We start from the raw sequence: 23,459 nt of genomic DNA, 5'->3' as shown, positions 1-23,459 counted from the left end.
GTAGATGAGGAAAAGCGAATGCCACAGCCTGTTGTCTCTGTTTTCTCTGGTCATTTAGCACCAGTTTCCACCAGCACTTGTGTCGTTACTGCAGAGACACAACAGTTTATGAGAAGAGCAACTTTCCAGCAGTGAAACACTTCAGTCAGAGACAGGAAGAGGTGCAGTGTGCAGCTCAGACCAGCAGGTGTCAGCCCTGCTCTCTGTGTGTCTGTCTGCTCTCAGTGTAACTAAATGGCTGATGAACATGAGTTCATGCCCCCTCACAGCCAAAATAATAAAATGCTGACTTCTCAAAGTGCCGCTGGTCAGTATGGCTGTCTCAGCAGAGCCTGAAGCCTGACACACAGGACAGAGAGGAGGGGGGGGGGGGGGGGGCACAGAGTGAGTGAGAGACATAGAGACAGAGAGGAGGGGGGGGTTTCTAACTGCAGGCTCTGCCTCTCTGAGGGGCTTCAGCACTGCGCTTCAGTGAAGGTGAGTGTGAGGCTGCTTCCTTCTCTCGCTCTCTGTGGGGTTTGTGGGGGGGGTCCACTCTTTAAGCTTTCTCTCTGGGTTGCCTCTGTTTGGGGGGGTCCGTTTCCTATATGTGTGTGTGTGTGTGTGTGTGTGTGTGTGTGTGTGTGTGTGTGTGTGTGTGTGTGTCTGAGGTGGGACAGAGCTGCAGGATGAATGACAGAAGCTGCTGAACTGTTGTCCAAAGATCAGATGTTTCTGTGCAGAAGTTTGGAGACTGGACTGAGTTTTGTTTCTGGTGCTGAGTTGAGTTTCCAGCTGAAACTGTGTGTGTCAGCCTGTGGGAGGCTTCTGCAGCCCAAAACTGAAATGCTGTCGCTCAAATGAAGCTATCAGTGTGGTATGTGGAGGGGTTAAGCCGTCCAATAGCTGTTCATCGCTGTGCCGTTAATTCGTCACAGGGGATTTGGAGATGTTGTCTCAGGGGGGCTGCAGAGTTTGGACACTGGGAAGGAGGGTTAGATTTGCCCTCCGCCTGCACACCCTGCCCAGTTGGGATTCATTAGTGTGTGACATCTGTAAAGTGTGGACTTTACTGCAGATTCAGCTCAGTCACAGCGTGAAAACATGTCTTTGTGTTGACACGCACCACCTGCAAACTGTCTGTGTGTCTGGAAAAATAATTCAGTTTATTGCTTCTTTATGAATATCTGCTTCAGTGCTCAGCTCTTAGCTGAACTTAACTTCCAACTTATAAATTTCTGTTTGCAGCCAGTGTTCTCTCTCTGGGCCTCAGTGGTGCTCTGATACCGTCTTTAAGGAGCAACCCAAGCCCTGGAGGATTCACACGGCTGGAAGTAGCTGACTTGTGAAGCTAAAATTAATCTGAGGGCAGATTTGGAATGTTACACTTGGGCGGTAAGATGTGGAGAAGGCAACCTGCAGATGGTGACAAATCTTCAAGCTGTCAGGGTGCAGCCAGGTCGTTTAAAAAAAAAAAAAAATCTGCTGCCATTACACTCAGAAATAGACGAGCACCCTCCAAAGATGAGAGAAACACGAGGAATGACCTCAAAGTTTATTTTCTGCTCCTGTAAAATCAAACGCCCTGGCACAGGAGCGGCGTGTAAATCATTCCGGAACATTTATGAGTGTATAACCTTTGTCACTGTGAAATCTAAACCCTTGTAATGGTCTGTGCCTTATAAAACACACACTAACTCCTCACTGCTGCTTTTGACACAGAGTGGCTGCAGCTCCTTCATGGACGAGGACAAAAGACACTGAACGAGCTCACATGTTTTTACTGAACTCAAAATAAGAATCTTTTCTCACAGACTTCAGCAGGCGCTCAGTGTATCCTGAACTAGACTGAAGCATGAAATCTGTGAATACTGAACAAAGCGCTCGTGCACTAAACTTAACATTTGGTTGTAGATGTAGGACAGAAGAATCTGAACAGACAGCAGTGAGATTTTTTACCTGTTCGCTGTAACTTCTGATGATGGAGCTCAGCTACACCTCGCACAGTTAAAGTACAGTCACGTTACAGTCCAGAAAATACTCTCTGCCTCACTTCTACTGAAACCTGACAAATTCAAGCATGTGTTTCCTGTTTTGGTGTGACCTCTGGCAGGTCAGAGGTCACCTCTGCTCAACTTCAACTGAACGGATGTTGAACAGTCGTCATGTGACCTGTTTAGAAATAGATTTTTTAATGTTGTTTGTGTCCAGCTTTAGTTCAACAAACTGTAGCGTCCCTCCCACAGATTCACAATCTGGGGTCGCTCTGATTAATATTTATTCATTACCCTCGTGGGAACTGTGACATCACATCCTGTGTCTGAGCTGAGTGCAGGGCAGGGAGGTTAGAAAGAGGAGAAGTCATAGCGTCATATCATCGGAGTAAAACACAGGCAGAGTGAAATCTGGTTAAAGGCTCAATAGTTGGCACTGTATCACAGAACATGTGGATGATTGATTTTTGCCGCTGAGGCGTCTGCAGTCAGAATTGTATGTCGGCCGCCACCCATTCGAGTGTACCTAAAAAGTTCTGTCTGGCCGAGTGCACCCGAAAAGGCCCACACACACTGAACTGACTTCTGAGAACAAGTGGTAACGAAGGCCCCCGTCACATCGCCTGACGTTGCCGTGTCTTGGCCAAAAAGTTGCACATGAACACACTGTAAAGACTCCAGGCCAATCAGCTCGTCCGTTCTGCTCCTGCTGAGAGGAAATAAGTCTCCACAGCAGCAGACGGCAGTCGTCTGTATTCATCATTGACAAAGGGAAACAGGAAGAGCGTCTTGATGCTAGTTAGCCAGTTAGCACATGAACAACACAATCAGAGCATATTTACCGTGCGCCAGCTCAGCTCACCGTCAGAGGGAGGTCATTCACTGACGCGCTCCTCCATTGCCATTCAACAGGCTGATCCAGACAAATAAAGCTGATGGTGACAGATGAGGCTCAACGTAGAAGGACACACCAACTCGGGTGAAAGATGCTCATGGACAACCAAACGTTGACGGTCAGCTTGGTGTGTCAGGACCATAAAAGCACCTGAGCACACAGCATCACTTTATTTCTAGCGCCATCTGCTGGAACCCTCCAACATCACAGCTGCAGTGCCATTGTGCGTGTGACTGTCATGGGGTCAGAGAGTTCCAGCCTTTAATATATAGCCTTGGTGCAGGGCCATTTCATGCAGCAGTGCACTGACACATCAGGGACACGTTCAGTCTCATAACAGTGTGCAACATGTGTCATTGAATTGTTGGCATTGAGGGTTGTGTTTGGGTGTGTCAGAGGTGTGACCCAATCAGCAGCGACCAGCGACGTGTATAAAAACCAAATTCAAGTAGATCTTTGATGTCTGTTTATAGATTTTGTGCTTATATGTTACACTTGCTTTGGCATTGTGACTTTTTGGACGGACCAAATGTACAGAGCTGTAAAGTTGTCCACCATGGTAGCAGTTAGCTGCTAGCTAACCGTAGCTAACTTGTTTGTCCATTGTTTGGTCTGTGACGTAATAGGTCAACAGGAAAAAGGTCCAATACTAACAAGCTGAAAGGGGGCATATCTCCACCTATCGTAGAGGAGTCACACATACTTGGCTCAATAAATGGATTCCCCTCCCGTGCTTGTACACTGGGACAAGGACAGTAGGCCAGTTAGATGTCCTCGTCCAGCTGGGACTGTAGCTCCACTTCACTGGGACTGGAGACACACTGAGTGTCTCCTTCACACAGACGTCTTTACTGTTGGTTGAGGTCAGAGGTTCAACAAAGTTAAAATCCACATGCCACCAGAAACAAATATTTCATTCCCCACTCTGTTTACATTGTGTGTTGGGAGTGTGAGGCCTCTGACTCTCAGGTGAGCTGTGAGGTTGATTCATCTTCTGATCAGCTATTGATCCAGCTGTACGTTGGTAAAATAAATACTGAAGTGAAGCTCACACTCACAGAGCACATTTCTTACTGCAGGAGTTCAGTTTGCTCACACTCGGTTTAATTTCATCCAACTTTAATCAAAGCCCACTTCAGTCACCGAATGAGCCCACAGCTCTCATTAAATCTAACTGAGCTGCCTGTTTAACTCTGTGTCCCCTCGTCCCCTCCCCCGCTCCCTCACCGTCCCAGATAATTGTAATCATGACATTTATCTCAGGAGAATGTTAAAATGATTTACTGACTGTCGCAGTAATGATGAGAAATTCTGTTCTGCCGTGTTAAGAAGAGTCACACGTCAGTGGTGTTTGAAGAACATTAGACGTGTGACACACTGAGGGTAAAATCAGACCACCTGACACACTCACACGCTTTGAATATTTAAAGATCATATACGTCGCTGACATTAACCCACCCCAATAAAAGCATAAATTTATGAGCAGGCTCAGAACAAGTCATGGCCATAACACAGACAGTGACTGCAGGTGCAGGACGAGCTGAGATTTAAACTGGAAAAAGAACGTCCGCAGCCAGCTGGCAGCAGCAGGTGACAGCCCTCCACTCCCAGTCTGCTGTGGTTCATACAGAAATCCTGCTGGGACTGCTGGTGACAGATGCACATTCACAACCATCCAGTGTGTTTCCAGTGTGGTGGGAGGCTTCCTGCTCTGTGGAACGTGTCACACCAAATGAAAAGACAGCGGAGGGCCGGGCTGTTTGTCAGCTTACCACTGAGTCATTTACTCTTATCTGTCACAGGCCACTCAGTTCATTGATAACGTAACCTTTGCTGGTGATAAACGTCCCCTCAGAATAAAAGACTATCGATGTAATCTGGATTTATAGTCACAGTATGAGATGAGTAAACGTTGTGCTCAGCGTGACGTTTGTCTGAAGCTGCACATGTGAAGGTATTCATCGGCTCCTTGACTGGCAGGCTGCTGGTGTGCAGTTGTCTGAGCCTTCACACTTAGCTCGAGTGTCAGGAAACAGCCATGCATTTAATTCAACAATAAGCGCGGCTCAAAGGCTTGACTGCAGGCAAATCACATGAGCCTCGTTTGGATGGAGCCGTGGGTCACATTCACTTCTTAAGTCACACACTGCTCTCCAAGTTCAATACAGTAGAGAACAAACACACTGAGACACCGTCACACAGGAGATTTATGGGTTTACTGTCATCTGATACAGAGAGTTACTCTTTTTTTTAACATTTTCAAATCAAAATATTTCAGTTTTGTTACTGTCTGAAGATGGAGATTGACATCATTTTTCCATAAAGCAGATTTAAACCAGAAAAAAAATTAGAAATCGTATCCTGATAAACGACCACAGAGACACAGTGTTTTTTTATTTAAATGACATCATTTGATGCTTTTCTATAAGACACAGCAGGACACAGGGGCGTAAATATATACAGTGCAGGCAGTGTGGTTGTACATGGGGCCCCACAGAGAGAGTGGGCCCTCCAACAATGTGTTGGGTGGAGAATGGGCCCTTACGAGTGATGGTCAACTTGGAAATTTGCCTGTGTTAAATTAAAATCAGTGCAATTCAGTATATATGCCCTTGAAAAATGGACACCCATCTCCATCATGTTTATTTTCTTATTTTGTAAAATCAACAGTATCTGTAACAAAAATTTAACAAACTATATGCTTATTCCAAATAAACTAAAATAAACTATTAAAATTGTTAAATTTAATAAATAATTTATTATTTTCTTTGGTATTTTTTGTCATACACAGATATGCAGTGATGATTGTTGAAAATATCTATGTTGATGTCATCCAATGTCAAGTCTCTGATCATGTGACGAGTCATGTGCACAATGGCGTGCATTAGGCCCCATCATAAAGGTGCGGACACACCAACCTGTCATCAAAGAACTAGCGGCGACGAAAGCCAACTGTTGCGTCGTCTACGTCGCCTCACGTCGCCCTGTGTCAGTTGCATTTGAACACACTACACGGACTACATCCGACGGCCAAGTAGCACGTACGTTCTGCGCCTGCGTGAGAGAGAGCGGAGTGAGAGAGTGGTACATCCTGTCAGCCGAGGGGTTTCCTATCTGTGCAGCCGAGCACCGCAGCACCTCCACGGACTATTACATCCAGACGCTCCCGGTGTTTCCTCCTCAGGCTCCACTTCACTCAGCTGCCCGATAAACCCGCTGCTTCTTCCCACTTTAACCTGAATAACAAACCAGGGCTCGGTGCTCCGGTTGGATCCAAACGGAGAGCCGGGGCTAGCTCAGAGACTAGCGGAGGCTAACTGGCTGTGCTTCCCTCCGGTCATGCTGTGGCTAACGCTCCGCTAGCCGCTCCAGCTAGCTCCGGTTTGTTATTCAGGTTAAATTGTGAAGAAGCAGCGGGTCTGTGGGGCAGCTGAGTGAAGTGGAGCCTGAGGAGGAAGCACCGGTTAGCCCCGGTTTCACTACAGGAGCGAGGAAATAAAACCTGAACAGCCAATCAGAGTGACCTCTCTCACCGACAAGCTCCGCCACCGAAAAACCGCAAAAACTAGGGCAACAGACGCTCACCGACGGCCCGACTTTGGTCAACGGCCGACCGTCAGCTTGGTGTGTCAGGGCCTTGAGAGCGTGTACTGAGCTACGTTACTCCCTTGGCAGGACCTCAGACTCCGACCAATGTAATGTTAATAACTCAAACAAAGAGTAAAATCTTTAGTGAAGCTCAAGTATGTGTTTCTCTTTCTCCTATCTTCCCTCACAGGAAAGTCAGAGGTCACCAGAGAGAGTTTTACACCTGGAGGTTTAATGGACAGGACTTATTGGTTTCTGTTTTTACACCCTTTCACCAGCCAAACTGAATCCAGGGTTCACTCTGGTGTTTTTCACAGTGTTTTTTCTCACAGTCTGACACGTGGTCGCTACCTTTTCATAAAGTCCCGCCCTCACCTGCACGCTGCGCCCACAAACACCCCAAACACAGAAAATAAGAAGACAGTAATAAACTCCAGACAGAGCAGAGTCTCTGCAGATAAACACACCAGCACATACTGACGGTGGGTCAGAGGTGACGACTGAGACGCATCACTTTTGTCCGTGCAGTGTTTTTACGCCTCCACACCAGCTATAGTCACGGCCGGATGCATTCTGTGTTCCAGGTGTCCGTACGTAAGTCTCATTCTCGTGAAGGCGACATCTCAAAAACGCCTTGAGAGAATTTCCTCAAATTTGGCACAAACATCTACTTCAGGATGATCTGATTAGAATGTGGTGGTCATAAGGTCAAAGGTCAGCTTGACTGTGACATCATCATGTTTTAACGTCATATCTCAGGAACAGAAGGGGAGACATTTGGTCAGACACTGAATTGGTGACTCTAATCTTGAAACTGTGCTGATTGTATAGATCTTCTGTGTGTGAAGCATCCATGTTTTTCAACCTGAGGCAAACGACCACGAGGCGGTAATTCCAGTTTTGTAAAAATCATACATAATGTACCTTTAAATGTCACCTACCACATCACAAACTGAAATAAAAACACACAGACGTACCATGGAATCATATCTTGGTGGTTTTGTTGTCATGAAGGTCGTAGAGAGTTTTGAAATCTGGCCTTTTACCTGATCGAAGCTGTGTTTCAGCTCGGAGGAGTGAAGGCCAATAAAACCTTTGATCCCTGATAAAAAGTGAGTCTGTGTAGAAATATCCTCCACCTGGTCCTCTGAGCTGCAGCCTCCTTCCTCTCATCCTTTAAATCTCCTCCATCTTCCTCTGAGTGATCCCTGTTTGTGTCATTGGCTTTACACATTAGAGCCACGCGGCGTCGGCGAGGAGCTGCAGACACACAGGAGCGTTTTAACACGGTTTCTATTGTCTCAGTTATGAAGAGATATCTTTACAGAATTTGCATGTTTTTTTCATACTTTAAGAAGAAAAAGCTTTGTATTTGTCATTTGTACAGGCCCTATGGTGACAGTAAGGGGTTCAAAACTGCTTTGGAGCTGCACTGACTACAACACCCATAATCCTCTGTGAGGTGGGCCAATCACTGGCTCTTTAAATGCCTCTAAACTACAGGAAGTGTGTTCCTTCAGCTCAGGCTCTGATTGGCTATCGAGGCCATAACAACAGCAGTGGAAGCTCCTATTGGCTCAGTGAGGTGTCAATCAAAAGGTCAGGAGCTGGCCTCCATCATGGCCGCCGCCCGCTGGGTTTGTTTCCATGCAGGACAGAGACATGATGGATAATATGTGGAGAGATGTGAAGGTGTGAAAGGATGCAGCAGCAGCTGGTGGAGATCTGTGGATGGAGTCATGTGTTTGATTTAGATCATCTGGACTGTTGTCTGTCTGGATCATGTCCATCTGTGGTTATAATAAGGCTTCATAGGTGAGTTACAACTGTTTGTGTGTTTGTTGTTTGTCTGACAGAAGTGTTCACTGAGCTGCTGTGGTGGTTGGATCTTGAGGTGGTCAGCATTAATAGCACTGTGAGGCGCCAAGCTTTCCAACAATATGTCATACGAGTAAACATCAACAGATACAGCTGCTGTTTTACACATTATGATCATCAAAACTCGCGCTAGCAGGGCCCGTGGGCGGGCCGTCAGATTTCTCACAGTGCAGACTGTCTGTGGGACTGATTCAGGTTTATTTACTCTTATTACCTTTTTACTTTCTCCATCTGCACTCATTTGTGTCCTCGTGCTGCTGCAACAACTGAGTCTGATTTTATTCATATCAAAATAAAACAACAGTTCACATCACGACTGAGTCTCAGCCGTGCTGCCTTCAAAGCCTCATGGCAGCTGTTAAATTCTGACAGACGGTTCAGTCTGTCTCAGGTCAAATGTCGATAATGGGTTTTACATGTGTTCATACATGACAAGTGAGAAATTCAAAGAGAGAACACGTCACAGATCCACACACTGAGATATCATTCTTTGATCCGTGTCAGGTGTTGTTTTATCAGCCTGTGTGTGTGTGTGTGTGTGTGTGTGTGTGTGTGTGTGTGTGTGTGTGTGTGTGTGTGTGTGTGTGTGTGTGTGTGTCAGCCTTTGCTTCTTCAAAGGCCTGTTTGAGGATTAAGACTTGGTTTGAGGGTTCAGGTTACATTTAGGTTAAGGTTAGGTTTAGGGTCCTCACAAAGATAGAAGTACAAGTGTGTATGCATGCGTGTATGTGTATGCATGCATGTATGTGTGTGTGTGTGTGTGTGTGTGTGTGTTTGTGTGTGTGCGCGCGTCCTCTCTAATAAAGCGTAATCTGATCAGTGACACTGACCATCAGACGAACGAGGTTATGGTCACGTCGTTTGTGTTTCACTCAGGAGTTGTGTTTCCATGGCGACCAGGCTTCTGTGCTGTTGTCAAGGAAACCCGATCTCATGACTGTGGTCTCTCAGGACTGTATCAGGCCTTGACTTTGTACAGGAGGTTGATCCATCACAGCAAACACAGGTTCATGGTTGAAACTGGAAACTCACTGACAGTTACAGAGATTGTTCCTAGATGTGAGTGACTGGAGGCCGATCCACGACACGCCCTCCGCCTTAAAGCAGTTATTAGATTTTAAAACTTAGCCCTTGATGTTTGAAAGTTTTTCACTCTTGTCGTGCAAACGCTTCTTTTTTGGCCAAATTCGACATAGAATAAAGTGATTTTGATGAAATGTCACCATTTTAAGATCAGATTTGGTTTTTGTTTTCTGATGAAAGCGTTCTTCTTCTGGTGAACGTCCTTAGACCTTCAGCTTCGTTGAGACAAACCAGTCCAGTGTTTCATCGTCCGTCCAGGTCAATTAGACCACGATCACCATTCGGTGGCTGGTGTTTGGGGCAGCTGGTTGTTGTGTGTTCCACAGTTTGTAGTGGATCCCCACATTCGCAGTGGGCACTGTCAATGAGACCCCATTTTTGCATTGCTGCCCCAAAGTGTCCTGTGCCCGTCCTCAGGCGGTTGAGGGTTGTCCATAGCTTTCAGGGCAGGTGCTGGTTGGGAACATCTGTGGGGTCTTCAATATAGTGGTAGAGCCTTGATGGTTCTTCTGACTTCCACTGGTTCCTCCATCTTGCCTTGACCCAGGCAGCCCAGGCAGGTATCAGATGATGTTGTACGGAGCAGTTCTTGGGCGTGTGTAGCGAAGGGGTGCCTGGACGCAAGCGCTCTTGTAAATAGATGGGAGTCACTCGTCTGTGCCTTTCAAGCGACAGCCAGCATGGCTGCTTCTCATCTGACTTCTGCTGGAGCGACACCAGCGAGGAGCAGGTGGTCTGTTTGGGTGGCTCGTAGACACCCGCAGACAGTCCGCAGGACGGCGTTGAATGCAGTGTCCAGCTTCCTGACATGGAGGCTACGGCACCAGACTGGAGCACAGTACTCTGAAAACACCAAGGCCTCGGTGTCTTCGTTGGCTCCCCATGTGGTGTGTGGTGTGTGTGTGAAGGCATTCATCACACATGATGTGTCCGAGGACTGTCGGAAATTTGAAAATTCAATAATAACATCTGTTTTCACAGCTCCTGGCTGTGATGATGTCATTTTGGCAACATGTTGAAAGAAAACAGATTCTTAAAAATCTGTGGTAAAATAAACACAAAATGAAACCATTTAAATTTGCATGATCGTCCCCTGAGCCAAAATATAAAACATAAGTCCCTCCCCAGTGATTAAAACTTATTTGTCATGCCTCCCCTTTTTGCACCACCTCCTCTCCTCATAAATAACAAACAGTCCCTAAGAATTTGTTGTGTTTTCAGAGCACTGTATTCTGGTGAGAAGCCTCTGGTGCAGCAGGAAGTATCTGCTCACTGTTTAACTCCTGAAACTTTGTATGTCAAAGCCCTCACAAGAGCATCAGTATCAGGTGTGCAGAGTCATCCAGTGTGCCGGTTCAGACCCTTTGATGGGCCAGTTCTGGCCTGCAGGCCACATGTTTGATACCCCTGTGTTAAATGGTTGTTTCTCCAGTAAATAATTTGTGCTGTGACATCATCGATCGTGCAGAGAGGTGTGATTTCACTGAGTTTGGCAATCTGGTGCAGAGTTGCATGGAGTCTTGTTGCCATCACAGATCTCAGATGTTGCTGGTTCCCGTGGTTACAGACGCTGCAGGCTGAATGAAGCCACACTGTGTGACCTGAGCTGTGATGGGTTTTCTTCTCTGGCCAAGTTGGGATGAAATTTGGACTGAAAAAGAAAACATGGAGCTCACAGACCTGATAGCTGCATTACTCACACTGTGGCCCTCACTTATCTCTGAGGGACTGTCTACTTCCTGGTTTGAGAGAACATGTGCTGTATCAACAGGCTGTTTGTCGCTGTGTGTTTTTCATCACTGGGTGCAGATATGTTTCGGGTGTGTCCACTACTGTATGAGCGAGTGTCGGTCACTGATAAATAAGGGACTGCACTCTCCCTCCTCTCCTCTCTCCATCCTGCTATTTTTAGTGTGTGTGTGTGGTGAGCTAACGGTTTAGAGTTACATTCACTTTCTTCACCTCTCTGCTTCGCTCTGCCTCTCCGCCTCTCAGACTGCAGCCCATCAGTGGGTGGTTTTCACCTCCCGCGTGTTTTAAGGTGAAAATGAGGCTTATGTAAGTCCGTGTCCTGGAGGCCGCGCAGCATATTAAACACACCGCCCTCCTGAGTACTGCAGATTTATTATCGGAAATGAATCTATTATTATCATCAGCACATTATTGAAGCTCTGTGAAGCAGCCGATAAGCTCGATGACGATCATCAAACTGTTTGGCAGGGACAGTGGTATTCCAGGGAACCCCCTCCCCCAGGTAAAATGAGGACAGAGATATTTTTCATTTTGTCAAACAGTTTGAAAACGAGGCGGCGTCCTGCTGTCTGAGCTTCATCCGACCGCTGACACATCACGATACAAACACAGTGTGGCATGATACTGTTCACTACTGTATAACATACGATACTCTGTCAGAGGTTCAGTGTGTGACAGCCAGAGCATCAATATTAATTCATTTGCTCAGGACGCCATTATTACCCTTTATCGTTACACAGAGAATGATGTCACTTCCTGTGTGGGGAAAAAGCAACTGTTCGCTAAAAGACACCGATGTTTGCCAACATTTTATTCCAGAGACTGAGCTGCTGTTGACACCGCTAGCTCTGTCAGCACTGTTCATGGAGTTAGCATCGTTAGCTGCTAGCTGCCAGCTCAGCAACCTCCATGTTGAGAGCTGTGTGCAGACAATTCACACACAGAATTTCACATGGAGTCCCTTTCAGTGTAGGATGCAGCATAACACACAACAGCATGATATGACATTATACGAGTACTACACCATTAACAATATGTTGTGCAGTACGATACAGACACAGTAAGATGTGACACGGTGTAACTTTGTTGACAGTAACTGTTTTGTAGAAACAAAGGCTCAGACTGAGTGAAGTCTTCAGGCTCTTAATGAAGACGAGGACACAAACACCAACCAAGTAACTCACTGTGCTTCTCCTCTGTCTGTCTCCTGTCTCCTCCTCACAGTGCCCTCTTGCCCAGGGGTGTGCTGCGGTGTGTATGAGTGAGTGTGTGTGCATGTGAGCCGGACCCTCAGGAGCCATGTCGGACCCCAGGGACATTGACGAGGATGCCATCCTCAAGGGCCTCAGTGCTGCGGAGCTGGATCAGCTGGAGTATGAGCTGCAGGAGATGGACCCCGAGGTAACAAGAGGAGGAGTGCTCCATTTGTCTAACCCCGCCAGGTGGTCGCCCTCAGGTCACTGTCTCCACTGCCGCAGGGCCTCAGCGGTCAGATCTGGTGTCTGAGCTCCAGAAGCCCTGCAGTTTTTGTTCCCTCAGGTCTGCGTGGTGACGCTTGTTAAGTGTCAGTGAAACAAAAAGCTGCAGGATGAAGGAGCTCAGAGATGAGACATGTTGTAATGTTTCCCCTCAGTGAGCCCACGCAGTCATTAAATGAGTTACATACAAGAAGAGAGCAGCGAGAGAAGGAGGGCGAAAGATCAAGTGAAGGATGCAATCAAGCGGCTCTCTCAACCAGTGACACAAGTGTTGCCAAAACAAAACTTCCCAAATTAAAATGATGAGAGAAAATGCTTCAGACGAGTGCAGAGACTGGTCTGATTCAGCTCGCCCACACACACGTTCCAGACTCTGTGACAGGTGTTGTTAGTTTCACCCTGAAAACGATGCAAACTGCTTTAACCTGCAGAACCATGAACGCACCTTTATACAAACATGTCTCAGTGAATATGTCATAGAGTCAACAGACAGGTCTTAAAGAGGAGCATCAGTCAGCAGTCAGTGATCAGAGCCATGAAAATGTTGCACCTACATCTGAAACTTTTTCCCCTGACTCTTTATTCAGGCTCTGAAACAACAGTGAATCCATTCTCTCATGTTCTCTGCTCTTAATGGCACATCAACATAACATTTGACCTCCTGTTCTCCCAGAATGCCATGCTGCCCGCTGGCTTCCGACAGCGTGACCAGACGAAGAAGAGCCCGACGGGGCCATTTGACCGCGATGCCCTGCAGCAGCACCTGGAGAAGGAGGCCATGGAGCACCCGGACAGGGAGGACCTGGTGCCCTTCACCGGGGAGAAGAAAGGTGGGCGAGCAGGCGTCCTGTCAGTTAGATATACCGCCATAAAATATCATCTCATGTTTATCTAACAACAAGGACCTGCAGCTGCTTGAATCCCCACAGACCCTGTCCCGTCTCCCTCAGAGAGCCGGGCGGTGTTATGCTCCGAGCTGCACCGCTGCACAGCAGCTCAGACTCTGACTCTCAGCTCTGTGTGGGGTTTTTGCAGCTCACTGAGTTTCAGGGTCATTTCCATCACAGTCCCACAGGCTGACGTGTCCAGACCTGCAGCAGGAACAATGTGGCTCTGAATATTTGCACTGTAGTTCCTGTGCAGCTCATCTGATACACAGAAAAGCAAACTTACAACAGGGACACACGTCACGTCTGTCCTGTCTGAGAGCAGTTCTTGAAATTGAAGATGAATGAAGAAATAAAAAGATAAGAAAGCTCCAGTGGAAAACACAGAGTTTATTAGAGCTGCTCCACAAATCTGGATAAGCCCCGGCTTACTGGTGTTTTGGGAAACATGATCCGAACGGAGCTTTTACCAAAACACAGACACATTTACAGGTTAAAATATTCAGACTGAAGAAAACCCATTAAAACAGACAGATACTGAACACTGACTGACTCTATCTGCTTGTTCCCCTCTCTCTGTCTCACACTTGGTTCTTTCTTATTTCTGACTTTCTTATTTCATCTCTGGTTTTATCCCTGAACTCATTTCTCTGTCTCTCCAGGAAAAACCTTCGTGCCCAAGAAAGCACCAGAGATTCCCAAACACGAGCAGGTGATCCTGGAGCCGGAGCTGGAGGAGGCTCTGAAGAACGCCACCGATGCAGAGATGTGCGATATCGCAGGTTAGACAAACATCACTGGGTGTTCACTGTGATTAACAGCAACAGCAGCAGCTCTCCATCCATTCATTCATCCATTCATTCATCCATCCATTCATCCATCCATTCATCCCAGGCTGAGGCCTTTTCCAGCATGCACTGGGCAAACACGGCCTGGACAAACACACACTGTAGATAAACTGTGTATTGAAAAGATGGGACAGTTCTACTGGAACCATTCACAACGTTTCACCATGACAATGGAAAAATAACCGTTGTAATGTGAACCAAACTGAATCAAACTGAATCAAACTGAATCAAACCAAACTGAATCAAACTGAATCAAACCAAACTGAACCGCTTGGTGAAAACAAGGCTTTTGATTTGATTGACTGGAGACCCTTTTCACCCTTTTGACTTGTCAAAGCATAAAAAACCTCACGTGAAACTGACTTTGTTAAGTAAACCATGGCAGTGAGCCAACACACACACACACACACACACACACACACACACACACACACACCAGCACTGCTTCAAACCAGCTGAGTGTGAGTCAGAGTGAAGTGGACACTACAGGACAGAAACTACCTGATAGTTTGTGACTAAGTCAGCTCCTGTAATGGACCTCATTCACAGCAGACATTTTGTCTTGTCATAAAAACACAGGTGAAACTGGCGACATTAACGAGGGCTTCATTCCATTAAGTGTATTAGTAAGCTGTTCCAATGAGCCTGAGTGCACGATACCAGGATGTACTCTAAATGCAACGCAGCCATCATTAATGATGTGCTTTTCTTACTTTGACATGTCAAGTATCTGCTGTATAAAAGATCTGTTGGTCACACTAAGACGAGTGTGGACGTGAAATCATAACAAAGGCAAGCAGCCAATCAGCAATCAAAGGGGCCATCGTCATGGTTACAGTGTGCATCAGGTTTCTGGCGTTGTAGCTCATCGCAGTGAGCTGGATCAGTATTGAAATATTAACAAATTAGATCTCTGCTGGCTGTTGTGAATGGGATGAAGTGAATAAAACTGCTGCTGTGTGGCGGAAAAACATTTTCTGATTCTCACACACACACACACACACACACACACACACACACACACCGTCCAATCAGCACGTGTTACTCACAGTTAGGTTTCTTTTATTTTAGTACTACGAATAAATCCCAGCTCAGTAATAAGTGACGTAACAGCTGGCTGCAGGACTGAGGACTGAGGCTCATCTCAGAGGAACACAGTCGCTCCTTGTGTTAGAATAGAATAGAATAGAAATTTATTGTCATTGCTCCAGAAGAAAACAATGAAAAACAGTTTGGCAACTCCAGAATTGCAGCAGCAAACATCATATATACATTCATTCATAAATAAAATAACAATAAAAAGAGATTAAAAGTGCAACTCGTGCAGACAGTTCAGTGCAATTTGGTTCACGTCACTGGATATCAGGGGTGATGGCAGTAACAGCTCATGGGTAGAAGCTGTTTCTCAGTCTATTTGTTCTGGTTTTTATTGTCCTGTATCTCCTCCCAGAGGGCAGAGGAGAAAACAGAGAATGTCCAGGGTGTGAATGATCTTTGGAAATACCACTGGCTTTCTTTTCCAGTCGGCCAGTGTAAATGTCTGTAAGTGACAGCAATGGTGATCCAGTAACACGCTCAGCTGCCCTCACCACCCGCTGAAGATCCTTCTTGTTCTCCTCTGTGCAGCTGGAGAACCACACAGTGCAGCAGTAGGTCAGGATGCTCTCTATGGCTGCCTGGTAGAAGTTGGTGAGCAGGTGATGAGAGGTGTGAGCGTATTTTAACTTCCTGAGGAAGTACAGTCTTTGTTGGGCTTTCCTCACCTGGTGTGAGATGTGTGTGGTCCAGGTGAGGGCTGAGATGTGAACACCAAGGAGTTTGAAGCTCTCTACCCTCACGACCTCCTCCCCATGAGTGGAAAGGGCAGAGTGCTCAGTGCGTCTAGATCTTCTGAAGTCCACTATGATTTCCTTGCTTTTAGTGATGTTTAAGTCCAGATTATTTTGAGAACACCAGTTTGTCAAGTGCTGAACCTCTTCTCTGTAGGCTGCCTCGTTGTTGTTTGATGTCAGGCCATCTAAGGTGGTTATCAGTCACACCTGATCTTCTCCTGCCGAGACACATCTCCTCTCTTCCTGTGATGTCATCAGTTTGTGCTGGTGAACACACACACACACACACACACACACACACACAGCTGAGAGTTCCATCATACAGACCCAGTCATCTCTGTACTGTGTCGGCTTCATGTTGTTCACTCCACCCTGAGACTGAGCTGAGTGTCCCAGGCCAATGGACGGGGACAGACATGAGACGGGCTCCAATTCCCCGCGCTCAGCAACACAGGAATAAATAAGCCTGCCCCCCGTCGGGGGGGGAGGGGGGAGGAAACATGGGGACGGTTTGGTAACAGCCATGACACACCAAGCTGACAGTCGACCGTTGGTGAGTGTCTGTCGCCCTGGTCTTTGCACTGTTGCCCCTCGTCGGCCCCTGTCGGCTTTTTACAGCTGATTCAGCCTGTTGAGCGCCGGCGTCTGGCCATGGCGGAGCCTGTCGGTGATTTATCCTTTTAAAAACCTCTCTGATTGGCTGTTCAGCTCAGCTGGTGACGAGAGTTATTTCCTCTCATGCAGGTGTAGAACGTTGGTGTCGGCTGCCCGTCAGGGTTAGCAGCTAGCTGTCGTCTGTGCGGTGTGTTCAAGTGCAACTTTTTAGCCGAGACATGGATGTGAGGCGACGAGGAGGAGGCCTTAGTCACTGCTCAGTCTCTGGAGTCGGCGTGGTGTGTCTGGGCCTGACAGATAGTGTATCTGTTGGAAACAGAGCAGGGAGAAGCTGCTGTGGTCACTGACAGACCAGCCTCAGTGTTTCATGTTTCCTGAGGCTCAGAGTCAGTTTAATGTGACGAGCTGCTTTTTATTTTAATATGACCTCAGCTCAGATCTGACATTTTATTCATGTTGTGTAGACTAGCGTTATTCCTGGATCACCAACATGACAAACAGAAAGTCTAACTGTCGCTGAACGCAAATAAAAATGAGCCATTTGGTTCAATCTTACTCAGTGACATCATCACTGAATGTTCACCAAACCCCGCCCACATTACTCACTGTTTCTGTTCAATTCTTCCACTGCTGCAGTTCACAAAATGCTAATGCTAATGCTAATGCTAATGGTGGTAGAGTCACGATTTTTTCACACCACAATTTTGTCTGTCTGAGAAGACAACCACTGGTAAATAATAATAATAATAATAATAACTTTATTTATAAAGCACATTTGAAAACAGAGTTTATGAAGTGCTTTAACAACCAAAGCAAAAGCAGACATGTGAAACTCAGAGGGCAAAATAACAACAGAAAGTCAAACATGAGCCGGACAGAAACCAGGGTAGAGTTTGGGCAGCAGGCTGAGCAAAGTACTCTCCTCAACAGTATTTCCCAGCTCCTCCTGGAGGACCCCGAGGTGTTCCCAGACCAGATGAGATCTATAATCCCTCCAGTGTGTTCTGGGTCTGCCCCGGGGCCTCCTACCAGCTGGACCAGGAGGATCCTGATCAGATGTTGAACCACCTCAACATGAAGGAGCAGCGGCTCTACTCCGAGCTCCCTCCAGATGTCTGACTCCTCCCCCTATCTCTAAGGCTGAGCCCAGACACCCTACAGAGGAAACTCATTTCAGACGCTTGTATCTGTGACCTCATTCTTTCAGTCACTACCCAGAGCTCATGACCATAGGTGAGGGTTGGGACGGAGATGGACCAGGAAGTAGAAGGCTTTGCCTTCTGGCTCAGCTCTTTGATTCAACTATGAAAAACAAATTATTTTAATTTTGGCAGGGTGAGCAGAGGAGGCTGTGATGGTCCTGACAGCTGACAGCATCACCTACAGGTCCTGCAGTCTGTGTACATATGTGTTGTGTAGCTAGCTGCAGTAGAGATGCACATTGTTTCATGTTCGGGGGTTTGAAAAGGTGAAAAAAGGCACTGAGCAGTGCTCTGACTGCAGAGTCTGTTTGGTCTGTGAAGCTTTATCCCTGATGAATAACAGAATAGAGATGCAGGAGGAGGTGTGTGGAGCGGAATCAGAGGGGACAAAGAGGAGCTGCAGGGAGACGACTGGCTTTAACACAATTATCTGATACCAGCGTCTCTCTGTACCTCACCCCTGAGTCAGAAATGAGGTTAAATTAAATTGTAAAGTGTGTTTCCTTTATGGAGGGTGATGGTTTGGACACAGTCACACTGGTGTGACAGGTCGGACACAGAGGCAGAGCGGGGAGCCTGTTTGTGCGCCTCCGTCAGCCTGTCTGTCAGAGAGATGGCCGATTTAACCCTGGACAGAGTCCAGCCGAGGATTAAAGCTCAGTTAGCCTCTGTCACTCTTTTGTTTGGCCTTTTGGCAAACGCACTGAAAGGGCGGCTGAATGTGCGGCCGACCCGCTTCATGAGCTCACAGAGACAGAGTCGCCCTGCTGACTTAATTTCCACCTTTTATTTATATCACCATGTTTCTATATCCAGCTTTTTACTGACTGCCGTCTAGTTTGTGCTGTAAAGCTACTGTGGGTTATTCTGAGGGCCAAACCGGATGACGGGGGTGTTTATGGTCGGTACCGCCCCCCCGAGCAGGCAGCTGTCTCCTCACAAGGCCCTTCCCATGGTCCCCCACACCGGGTCAGGAGCCGCTGACGGGAAGGAGGAGGAGGGGTGGAGGAGGAGGGGTGGAGGAGGAGGGGTGGAGAAGGGGTGGTGTCCCTGTGTGTGACACAGTTAGGCAGGTTCGAGCCAGCAGCTCTGCCCCCTGCTGGTCACACACTGCAACAACAGGAGGAGAAAGCTCAGTGAAGGTTGAACATTTTTGTGTCATACCTCCTGGACTCAGAAACTTTAATGATTTTTGCAAATTAGTGTAAAACAATCAATAAACAAACCAACAACAAGAGAAAGAATCAACAAAACAAAGCAAAATGAAACGCAGCAGGTGGTGAGACAAAGAAAGAAGATAACACATAAGTTATCCGACAGGTTACAGGCCACTGACATGTGACACCATGTCAAACATACGGCCCGGGGAACAGAACCGGCACACTACATGACTTTGCACACCTAATATTGACACACTTGGAGCAGTTTAAACAGCGAGCAGATACTTCATGTCACCACGACCAGGACACAGCTCTCTGAAATAACAATAAAAACCTCCTGTGGTCAGGTTTAAAAATACGAAACAGTGTGCAACATGTTGTCAGCCAGCAGCTTCAGAACAAAAGAGTCTGTATCAGACTTTTATCTTGGAACAACATGGGTGGAGCCCTGCTGCTGAGACACCGACAAACCTAACGACTGTAAATGGTTCATAAGGCAGAGGATGACTTCACCTGCTTCTTCAACAGCTTCACTGTAGTGGAAAATTATGAAGAAAAACACACGTCATGAAAGTGAGCAGCAGAAAAAACTGAGACATACTGTTGAATTTCCAGATATTTTCCTGAGGATCTCACCGACTGTTCATTTTCTGTTTATAAATGAATGAACGTCTTTACACTAAAAAAAGGAACGTTTGAAGGGGTTCATATTCACAGGTTATGATGCAATGATTTTACGTGTCTAGACTTGAGATCAAGCTGGGCTGTATGTGGCCCATGGACTAAAATCAGTTTGAACCATTAACCTTTGACTTTAATTCTTCAGCCAGACGAACGACTGGTTGCCAGATTTTCTTACACAGTCCGTCTCTGTTTGACAACCTGAATCTAAATGTAAAACATCACATAAATTCTTCAGCCACAAATCAAATATTCTCAGATTTCCAGAATAGCAGCAGCAGTTTTCTCACTCTGTGTGGACAGAGAGACGACCTGAGCGTCATACCTGTCCTTCACTCTACCTGGCTCAGTCATCCCAACCAGTGTGGTTAAAGGGGCAAAAACTCCTTCTTAAAAGCCTTTGCAAAGAAGTCAAATAAATGACCCCAAGAAGTTTGCAACCTGTGGCTCTGCAGGACTTTGTGAGACAGAGGTCCTTGATGTTTGGAACATTTCACACAGAGGGTGAAGCATCTTTATATTTTATGTAGTCTAGTGTGAGAGAGGTGCAACCTGTGAACAACTCTGAATTGTATCAACACATTTATGGAGCTGCTGTGAATATTTTCAGGTTCCTCACACTTCATGTGTAATCTGAATTCAAAACATTTTAACTGTTGAAGAATGTTGTAAACATGAGACGCAGCACCTTCAGTTTTTAACTAAAGCGTGAAGCAGCATGACGAGGTTCACACTCAGAAACATTTTGGTTTGCAGATGCAGCCGTGTGCATGACTCTGTGTCGGGGTGTGTTTCAGTGCAGCAGCAGGGACAGTAACAACAAACACGACAAGAGCTCAGTCGAGGACGAGCAGCGGCTCAGATATCAGATATTTTTATCCTGTATTCATTGTGATTGCCTTCCTGTACTCGCAGCTATCCTTGGAATGTACACACTGATGAGCAACAAGCAGTACTACGACGCTCTGGGCACCACGGGAACCATCGCCAACACAGAGGGCATCAACAGTACGTATCACGTCATTTCAACTACACCTTCATCTGTTCATTAGTGAAGATGATTCAGAAACTAACACTGAACATGATCAGAGTCTTCATTTTGATTTGATATCTCCTTATTTAACTTTAGGCTTTAATTTGTTCACAGCTGATGAGACAAAATCAAACACATTTATGAAGCCGATAAATATGTTTATATTCCTCAAAGTGAGGCTTCATCATAATAAGAATTGCTTTGGTCTCATATAGACACTGATACACTGATGATAACAACATTTAAATGTTACTCATGCAGTGTTAATGTGCTGAACAGAAACTGACTGTGTGTCTGTAAATAAACTACACAAACAGAAAAACTCAAAAACTTCATGGATGTCTTTGAACATCGTAACGCAGGCTGCAGCATGTTGAGGTTTTTCATCATGTTTGTGTCATTTAAATGAGGAGGATGTTTTCTTAAAGGGACAGTTCACCCCAAATCAAACTACATATTTTTCCTCCCAGCTGTGGAGCTGTGCATCAGTCTGGATAGTTTAGGCGTGAGTGTTGCAAATATCGGCTGTAGACATGTCTGTCTTCTCTCCTTTATAATGGAACTCCAAAAAAAAATCAACACCTCTTTACAGAAATCATGACTTGGTTACTCAGCCTTGTTGTGAGCAGTTTTATGTAGGAACTATTTTCTTTGATCGGGCGTATCACGGCGCAGAGGGAAGTCTTAGCTGTGATGTCATGTCTCCTGCAGGTGTGGTGAAACCTGATCCGTTTAAGATCTTCCCCGATGAGCCGCCGAACCCCACCAACGTGGAGGAGACCCTGGAGAGAATCCACAACAACGACAGCAGCCTGACTGAAGTCAACCTCAACAACATCAAGGTCAGCTGAACAGGAAACACTGAGACGTCAACAGGTTTCTGAAAATGGTTCAACCTGACGTCATGTGTCGATGAGATTCATTGTGTGTGTGTGTGTGTGTGTGTGTGTGTGTGTGTGTGTGTGTGTGTGTGTGCTGCAGGACATTCCCATCCCCACTCTGAAAGAGATCTTTGAGGCGATGAAAGGAAACTCTCACGTGGAGTTTCTGAGCATTGCTGCAACCCGCAGTAACGACCCTGTGGCCTACGTGAGTACACAGATATTCTCAGTGAAGCATATTCTGACGTCACACGGAGATATTTAAACATGAGCTGTCGCACGTCTCTCCCATCTCGACCTGTTAGCTCCCTTTTTTATGACTGAAGCTCTGTTTCCTCGTGTGATTGATATGTTTGCGTCCTTGGATGAGTTTTCTTTCTGTGGACGTACATAAACTCTTCATATGTGCACCAGGCGTGTGCCGAGATGCTGCAGGAGAACACCAGCTTGCAGAGTCTTAATATCGAGTCCAACTTCATCACTTCAGACGGCATGATGGCGATCATCAAAGCTATGGCCAACAACGCCACGCTGGTGGAGCTCAAGATTGACAACCAGGTCTGAAACACACGACTCAAACTGTGTCTGCCACTGTGGACACTGATGGCTGACATGTCTGTGTGTTCTGAGTTGTTTCACCTGTGACCCTGTGACCCTGTGACCTGTACTCCACAGAGGCAGAAGCTGGGAGACTCAGTGGAGATGGAGATCGCCTCCATGTTGGAGAACAACTCCAGCATCCTCAAATTCGGCTACCACTTCACCCAGCAGGGTCCCCGCGCCAGAGCCGCCATGGCCATCACACGAAACAACGACATGCGTGAGAAACGCTCTGAAAATCATTCTGAATGTTCACGTAGAGTTACAGACAGATACCAGTAAAGATCAGGGACGATTAGTGTGTCAAACCCAGCTGACAGTGAATCATTATAAGCTTTAAATGTGGACTGAACTACAGACCTGTGAGCTTCATTTTTTGGCATTAACACATGTATCTTGAGTCGCCATCTTTTTGTCTGATTACTGTTATTTTGCGTCATCTTCCCTCTGTCCTCAGTTCGCCAGCAGAGATTAAGATGAAGTCAACACAGAGGAAACAGAAGAAGAAGAACCAGACGCCTCCAACAGCCTCGTGGCAGCTTTCTCAGTGTGCAGCGCCGTGTGGAGCCGAACGACTCCTCCCAGATGAAGCTGGGTCGCTGTGTGCACGGTGCAACCCGCCTAACATACATTTCATTTCATTTAGTGCGGCCGGCTTTGTGTAGACTGCTGAATTCATCATAAAGGCATGTATAGGTCACAAGCAAAATGTGATGTGTCTTTTTTTTGTGCTTCTAGTTTGTGCATCGCCAACATCATCCCGACAAAACGTCATTCATGAAAACATTTTCAATGTGGTGCCATCTGTGGGAAGAAATCAAACTGTAAATACTTTAAATAAAAATATATCTTCAAGTATTTTTGTAAATGTTTGGAAAGTTTTAATTTGACTGTTTCTCCACCTCAAACAAACATTTTATATTTTTATGCCTCCATGCAGGCGATAGTCATAGCCGGAGGCGTTATGTTTCTGAGTTGGCACAAACATCTGTTTTTTACTCTTTAAACTAATCCAGTGAGGCTGATTCATGGATCACACATCAGAATCAAGGCAACAGGTTGTATAAGATAAT

General features: G+C 46.3%; 1 protein-coding gene across 1 annotated transcript; it reads left to right on the top strand.

Moving 5' to 3' along the window:
- Positions 1 to 330: 330 nt before the first annotated feature.
- Positions 331 to 23,244, top strand: tmod4 (tropomodulin 4 (muscle)). The gene is made up of 10 exons (XM_049582638.1): positions 331 to 477; positions 12,394 to 12,570; positions 13,321 to 13,477; positions 14,197 to 14,316; positions 20,788 to 20,880; positions 21,617 to 21,747; positions 21,887 to 21,994; positions 22,201 to 22,344; positions 22,462 to 22,606; positions 22,844 to 23,244. The coding sequence occupies exons 2-10, from the start codon at positions 12,469 to 12,471 to the stop codon at positions 22,864 to 22,866; spliced, it is 1,023 nt and encodes a 340-aa protein (XP_049438595.1). The 5' UTR covers positions 331 to 477; positions 12,394 to 12,468; the 3' UTR covers positions 22,867 to 23,244.
- The last annotated feature ends 215 nt before the right edge of the window (positions 23,245 to 23,459 follow it).

Source organism: Epinephelus fuscoguttatus, linkage group LG8 (genome assembly GCF_011397635.1).
Source record: "Epinephelus fuscoguttatus linkage group LG8, E.fuscoguttatus.final_Chr_v1".
NCBI classification, from domain to species: domain Eukaryota; kingdom Metazoa; phylum Chordata; class Actinopteri; order Perciformes; family Serranidae; genus Epinephelus; species Epinephelus fuscoguttatus.
Note: the sequence above shows the minus strand (reverse complement) of the source record. Positions and strands in the feature narration are given on the sequence as shown.